The 7,149-nt window shown below is 39.5% G+C and overlaps 1 protein-coding gene across 1 annotated transcript in view; it reads right to left on the reverse strand.

Moving 5' to 3' along the window:
- Positions 1-7,149, reverse strand: part of MCF2L2 (MCF.2 cell line derived transforming sequence-like 2) — a 139,224-nt gene that overhangs the window by 28,642 nt on the left and 103,433 nt on the right. Inside the window, exons 18-20 of the mRNA XM_009999374.1 lie at positions 6,651-6,720; positions 1,858-1,950; positions 1,257-1,349 (exon numbers count right to left, since the gene is read on the reverse strand). Of these exons, the coding sequence (XP_009997676.1) occupies positions 1,257-1,349; positions 1,858-1,950; positions 6,651-6,720 (256 nt within the window). The remainder of the gene's footprint in view (positions 1-1,256; positions 1,350-1,857; positions 1,951-6,650; positions 6,721-7,149) is intronic.

Consider the following 7,149-nt stretch of genomic DNA (forward strand, 5'->3'; position numbering starts at 1 on the left):
AAGAGTGTAACATCTTCACAGATCCCATCATCCCTGACAAGTGTCCATGCTAATGTGTTGTTGCTACGTACAAAACTGGTATAACCAGCTTCAACCCCAATGGCTGCAATCTGTTTTGCCTGAGAGTTTTACTCCCTGATCTAATCTTGGTTTTATTTACAGACTTATTTCAAATTAGAAGCAGAATTTGGTTTACTCTTGATCTTCTGACTTTGACATTTTCATCCTTCTCACAGAACACTTTCACAAAATAGATCCAAATTTACCTCTGGATTACATCGATGCAAATCTACCAAAGCCAGTGAAGTTGCATCTTTGTTAATATTCCACTTTAATATTTGGATTCTAGAGGCTTGTGTACAGTGAATAAACAAGTTACAGAAATTCTGCACAAGTGAATGAGCAGTCAGCTCCTCACATGCTTAAACTGGCACAATTTCACCTGGTAGCTATTTGCAAATAAAATTGCTGCCTAAAATCCTCATTGCAAATTTCACAACAGTACACAACACACATTAAGTCCAGAGGCTTTAGAAGAGCATGGAATTCACCTTCATGACTTTCCCATAAGGAAGGTCAGTAAATATTTTTAAGAGCTGAGATAACGAGGACAGAAATTTAAGCCACCATCTGATTTGAGAGCATATATTTCCTGTTGCCCAGTTCAGACCAGAATTTCAGGCATGGACCACTCACAGTTCCAACAAAATCAAGAAGGAAGTTCACATATTCATCATGTGGAAAAGTCACAGTTTTCTCCTAACTGGGTCTTTAAAAGAGAAGCACTAAAAGGGAGTGGCTCCTCCTGAAATGTCTGAGTCACAACCATGGGAAAATACCAGGTTCAGAGAGCTGAAAGAGTTTTTTTGTACAGGAACAGATGTCAGAGACAGGATTTAAAACATCAGTTCCAATTTTTGAATCGTAAAACCATATATTGGTCAAAAAAAGCCAAATTAAATTTCTGTTTTGAGACAAATAATAAATAAGACAATTAAATAATATATCCATAGCAGTATATATATAAGATACTGCTACTACTTAGTATATTAGTATTGCTAAGTAATAGCAATATTTACTCTGAAATAGAGTCCCTTTCTTTGTCACCATTTTACAACTTAGCCTCACAAACTATTTGTTGAAGAAGTGAGAGAGGATTTATTTCCAGGTAGTCCTTCATAAAATAATGCTGTTATGCAACTCTATAAGGAAAACAAGCTATGCTGGAATTCTTTGCACTGTCACACAGAACTTACCTTTAGCAGCAGCTGGTACTTGGTGATTCTCTGGACCGGCTTTAAGAGATAAGCATCTAGTGAGAGCTTATGATCCAATTTACGTTGACATTCCTGTAAGAGACAACACGGAAGAAAAATGCAGTTGTTTCTTAAAGCACAGGCAAGATACCAAGATCATTATCATTAGGTAATCTGAATCTTATATGTCTGTAAACTAGCTGAGAAGCAATTTGTTCCATCTGCATAGGAGTTTCCAGGTTACTTATGCCACAGTGGAAATAGATCTAAACAAGAGCTAATGTTTAGGCTTAATTTAGTGTTGAAATCTGGCGTGCCCTGCTCACGAGATTGCAATCAGGTGGGGCTTGCAAAGCAGCCAGCACTTCTTTGCTTTGGGTATAGCCTGGAGACTCAGGCTCCTGTCCAGGAAATCTACCTTCTACTCTGCCTACCTAGTCCCCTCTAGAGAGCACCTTGCCACATACTGAGCACCTGCCATCAGTATGAGAAACATGCAGAAAAGTCTGTATATTTCTTTAAGTTATCTAAAGAAAAAAGAGATACAGAAGGAAAACAAGCTTTGAAGGTCCTGCACTGCTAGTCCACAATGAAATTCCACCTGAAAAAATATGCTGTCTCCACACTGCCTCCAAAGAGCTTCAGATCTTGGCTTGTTCTGACAGTATTTTTCATATATTTGGAGGTCCTCTTTCTGCAAGAAAAGGAGAGTTTAAGTAAGGTAAAAAACAAGAATCCACAGAGCATCTGCCTTCAGTCACACTTTTTCTTATCTTCCATCCTAACACATGAAGTAATTAATACACAGTGATAACTGTAAGAAGTCTACTGAAGCTACCAAACTTGCTATTTTACTCCTGTACAGTTAAATACACCCAAAAGGGATAATTATTTATTTTTTTTTCCCCTCACTTTTTGCACAAAGCAAGGAGACTGCAGACTGGAAGCCACAATCTAATTGCAAAACTTTTATCATCAGAGATAGATTCTACATCTACTCCACAGGAGTAGCTGGTTTCAAAATGAAAAAACAGTAGAAACGTAAATTTTGTTAACAGTACTGGCACAGACTAGTAACTAACAATACTCACACCTTGGCCAAGTTTTACATGTTTAAAACTCTTTGAAAATCAAGTCAACTCTCAATAGTACAAGGATGAATTAAAAAGTAGCAAATTTGTCTTGTCAATGTCCTAGACCAAGCAGAGGGAAGTGCTTAAATCGTGCCTTACCCAAAGTAGAAGTGGGTGGATTCACCTGACCTCTATATACCTTTGACTACATTCCCAGGTGCTCTCAATGAAGTCATTGGCAAAAATCAGATTGAGACAATGACAACACTGGTCTCTGTGCTACATGGTGCCTAAACACTCTTGGTGTTGTGAAAGCATTTTCTTTTGGATCGAGTTATTAGGAGAAATCAGTATCGCTGCTGTCTTTCTCCCTAGACCTATATTGGCACCATCCTGACAGATCAGATGTGAAAGCAGAGCTATGCCAGGCAACACATTCCTGTGTTAAGGATTATACAATCAAAAAGCTCCGTTCCAATTTACTAGAGTATTAATGGTGCTGTTTCAAAACAAGCACAGAGTTTTTTCACACAAAAAGAATTGTTTGTACACGTTGCCTTAGAGGGAAGTTAGCAGGGGGTAAAACCCACAAAAGTGAAAGCAATAACAAAGTGTAAGCAAGATTTACAATTTCTTTCTGGCCCACAGAGTCCTAATTGGACTGGGCAAGAATACAGACAGAGACAATCAAGAGCACTGTTAGGAATAAAAGCACTAATTTAAATTTAAAGAAAAGGTATGATAACCAACAATTTACTAGTAATTTGTGGCAATTTCTGGTAATAACCCTATGCTAATGCAATCTACTGCTGCCTAAAGGAGTAACACCTGCTCATCTTTAAATAGAGCTTTAAATTTTGCAATAGTGTAAAGAATAGGAAATTCCTGATGAAATTACTAGGATCAGACTCTAAAATGCCAAGAAATAATTCATTGCCTAATTACTCAAACCCCAGTCTTGAATGTTTCACACATCTCTATTTTTATATCCAGAAGTTCTGACCTCTTGCTGGTACTTTTACATCACGCTCATCTCTCCTGTAATGCTTTTCCTTTCCACAGTGATTTGCATCCTGAGATCTTTTAAGATTTCATACACATGGCATATATGCACAGTTCTAATTATCCTTGTTGACTGCTAATTTATGAATAAATTTTGCTTCAGGTTAGAATTTAGCCCTTTGAATCCAACTCACAAGTTTCTGGTCAGTGTCTACAGTCTTTTCACAGATAGCTGCCTTTTCTAAATGCTCCTTTCTCCCTGAATGACCAACTGCTGGCTCCTATTAAATTATTCTCTTCTTCCAAGGTTAGCAATATGAATAAGTAAATAGTGGTTATGCTCAGTGAGTCACTCCTGCCAGGCACATCACCTGGCATATGTTAGTAAGCAGTCTGACACACCTTTTGTTTCTCCTGTGCCTTCATAGGGTAAGCCTTCCCTTCTTCCCAGCCCTGTGTGTAGAAGAGCTGACCAGAGTCAACAAGAGTCCCTCTTGTTGCTGATAAAGCACAAGAAGATCCATCCTGAAAGGCCCTGAGTGCACATCCCTTCTTTGAGTATCTGTGCAGTCCTTGCCACACTGAGCTTTAAGCAAGATCAGGCATCTTGGTGATGGTGTAAAAGATGCCATGTGGGCAAAGTTGAGCTGCCTTGCTTGGAATTTAGTTCATGCGAAGGTCAAACCCTAACAGGGTCAGGCAAAGTGGGTGGGAGGAAAAGAAGGGGATTTCTGCCTCATCTTCCATCCGATTCTGCTACTGTGGTCCAGCAGAGAAGCCAGAGAGGACAAATGGGCTGGGACTACACAGTCTGTTTCTGCCAGCACCTGAGAAGAAGGATTCATATCCATGAAGACTGATGACCAGGTGGCACTGGTGGAGATGGGAGAATGTTTATACACACATTCTACTGGCAGAGGATGGAGGGAGGGACTCAGGCACCAGGTTGTCCCACTGCAGCTCTCAAGACACTTTCAGGCAGCTCTGGAATCAGGGCTGAGAAGTCTTAGTGTGGTCAGACATTCTTCAAGTATGACTCTAAAAATCAGTCTGCTTCTACTCACAGGCCCACCACGACATTGTGGCAGGATGGTTACACCCAGAGTAAAGAAGGAGAAATGGAGAAGTGAATCTGCAACCACATGCTATTCCTCCCAGAACTCAGCATCACCTTGAACAGCAGTCATTTCAGTTTCCCCCGTGCCAAAGCAAGCACAGTCCTAAATCCTGGGGCAAGTCAGAAGCCTCTGCTCAGCAGGAAGACATAAAAAGCTGCCAGATCATGGGGAACACAAACACACAACCAGGCTTTTGTTTGTGCCTCCTAAAGGCAGTCCAACAGAAACAACACATTTCTGGACTTAATGTGGCTTCTTCTACAAACAGAACATAAGGGCAAGTTCTTGAATCAAAGGTGCTACTGTGTGAGCAGAGACATCTCAGGAGAGAGACTTCTGCTTCCTTAGTGCAGAATTTGAAACAGGGAGAAAGCAAATGTGGGATTTAACCTCTTACTAGATTTAGAGCTGTTTGACTAGGCCACAGAAACTGATAAGCAAAGGTGACAAAAGGATTGATTTTCTTTCACTTCACACCTGAACCGTAGTTTTAGTGCTCTGATCTCATATTGATAAAGTAGTGAGGAGAATTGGGCTTGACAGCTGTTTTTACAGAGAGACAGAAGCTACAATATTTAAACATGAAACGTGAACATTCTGCAGAATTATGGGATCAATTATGTAACAAGAATTTCTCTTTAGCTTCAAATCCAGGCATATAGATTATTTTATGCTTTTGGATTTCAAAGGTCTGCAGTCATCAAAGAGCTTTTATCCTCTTTTGCATCATGATTTCACCACAATATTTTCCTGCTCAGCATCTGAATCTCAGGATAGCAACATATTCCTTAGTAGTTAATTAATAATTAATTAATGTAATAAATTAATTATAAATTAGTTTTCCCATATTATAAATGTAATAAATTACTATTCCTTAGTTATTTATTCAAGCTCTAAATGCTGCCTGTTAAACAGAAAATAATTCAGTGGACTTATAATCACATTTACACTCATATGATGTTCTTCAGTCTGACCTATAAATTGGAGGCCTACCCTTTGGAAGTGTCACAAGTCCATAATTCCCATTAAAATCTTAGAGATGTGGCAGTGCCCAACACCTCTGACAACTGGGGTATGTATAGTTCATCCAAATTTGTCTGTATTTCATACAGCACCTTGTTGAAAACAGGAGATTCAATATGTACCCTGGAAAAGCAGCAAATACTAGATGGAGTATGTACAGCAGATGCAGGAGGTACCTTTGGCTATAGAGAGAGGAAAGGTTTTCCTGTTTCTCATGCCTCTTCCATTTCCCATGCAAAAAAACAGTCAGTTTGTTTATCAAACAGTTTTCTCAGACTATAAAAACAGTATCAACCACCAAAACAGTTTTTTTGGTAGTAGTTTGGCCTCTGGATGAGTGCAATATAAACAAGGTCTCTTGTTATGTTACAGGAAGCAGAACTAACAGTCATGCTAATTCGGAGGGGCAATGAGGGTGGGACATGACTGGGAGCTCTGGAGGAGAAAGTTGCAAAACTTGGGAACTGAAAGTCACAGAAGTGAAGACACATGCACCCAATCAAAGCTGCCACTGCCTGTTGCCTTTTCCAGAAATGGAACTTACTCTACTTACAAACCAACGACTACCAACAGCACTTCATACAGGTGGGGAGAATCCCACTTACTTGTTGGATTATGTGAACATGTAAAGGAATCAACCTCACGGACTCTTATGGAGCTGGTGGGGTTTCACCACACAAGGAAGGTGGTAGACTCTACTGGACCAGTTGTAGGGGACTAAGTCTTCTGAATGGTGCAGAGAAGAGAGAGAAAAGGCAGGAACTGGATATACTGTCTGCACTCAGAGTGATCTGCTGTGATACCATTCATCTCTTATTTACAGTAGGGTGATGTCTGGGGTACATCAGGCTGCTGGTATAGATTTGTCTGCTATGAACAGCATGTTAAAAACTTGGATCACTGATTTTTTTTCTTTTTTCTTTTTTTTTTTTTCTTTTTTTTTTACCAGGGCTTAAAATACATTAATGAAACACTGGTAATAGATCTCTTGTCAGTAAGTCAGGTAAAGGTTCAGATTTTGGAATATACACTTGTTCATTGTGGTTTAATTTGGGAATATCTGCATATGTGAGTTTCCCTCATTCACAAAAGCAGAGTGGCAGGATAGGAGTGAATCTGTAAGCACTGTAGGAGAAGATCATAGATACTCATAAAAACCTGCAAAAGAATTTACTTACTCTTTTCAAAAAGCATCGGGCAAGCAGCTCAGGGTTTTCAATACAATTTTCTATCTCCTTAAGGAAAATCCTGAGAGGGAGAAAGGAAAGCAAACAGAAATGTAATATCCCACTCACACAGTGTAAATCCAGCTTAAAACCTACATTTTTGTAGTGAGAGGATTCAATGGGGAAAGTAACAGCTCTGACACACAAATACATAATATGTATTTTAGGCAAATGGATGTGGTTCACAGCTGATTGCATGAATCACCAGTCCTATCAGGATTTCATCTGCTCACAACTATCTGACACATCTGATTGCTCTGGCTGTTGATCCTTGTTGCCAACATGTAGCCCAAACACCTGCTTCCCATTCATTTGTGAGAATTTTTCAGAACCACTAGAAAGGCAGAAAAGCTCTATCAGATGGAGTTGCTTAATTAACCAGCAGTGAAACTATGGGATGTAGTCCAAAGGCTTCTCCAGTGACAGTCACTGCAGCAAACCCTTAGGGAAA

This window comes from Chaetura pelagica, unplaced genomic scaffold (genome assembly GCF_000747805.2).
Source record: "Chaetura pelagica isolate M959 unplaced genomic scaffold, ChaPel_1.0 scaffold20, whole genome shotgun sequence".
Classification (NCBI taxonomy): Eukaryota; Metazoa; Chordata; class Aves; order Apodiformes; family Apodidae; genus Chaetura; species Chaetura pelagica.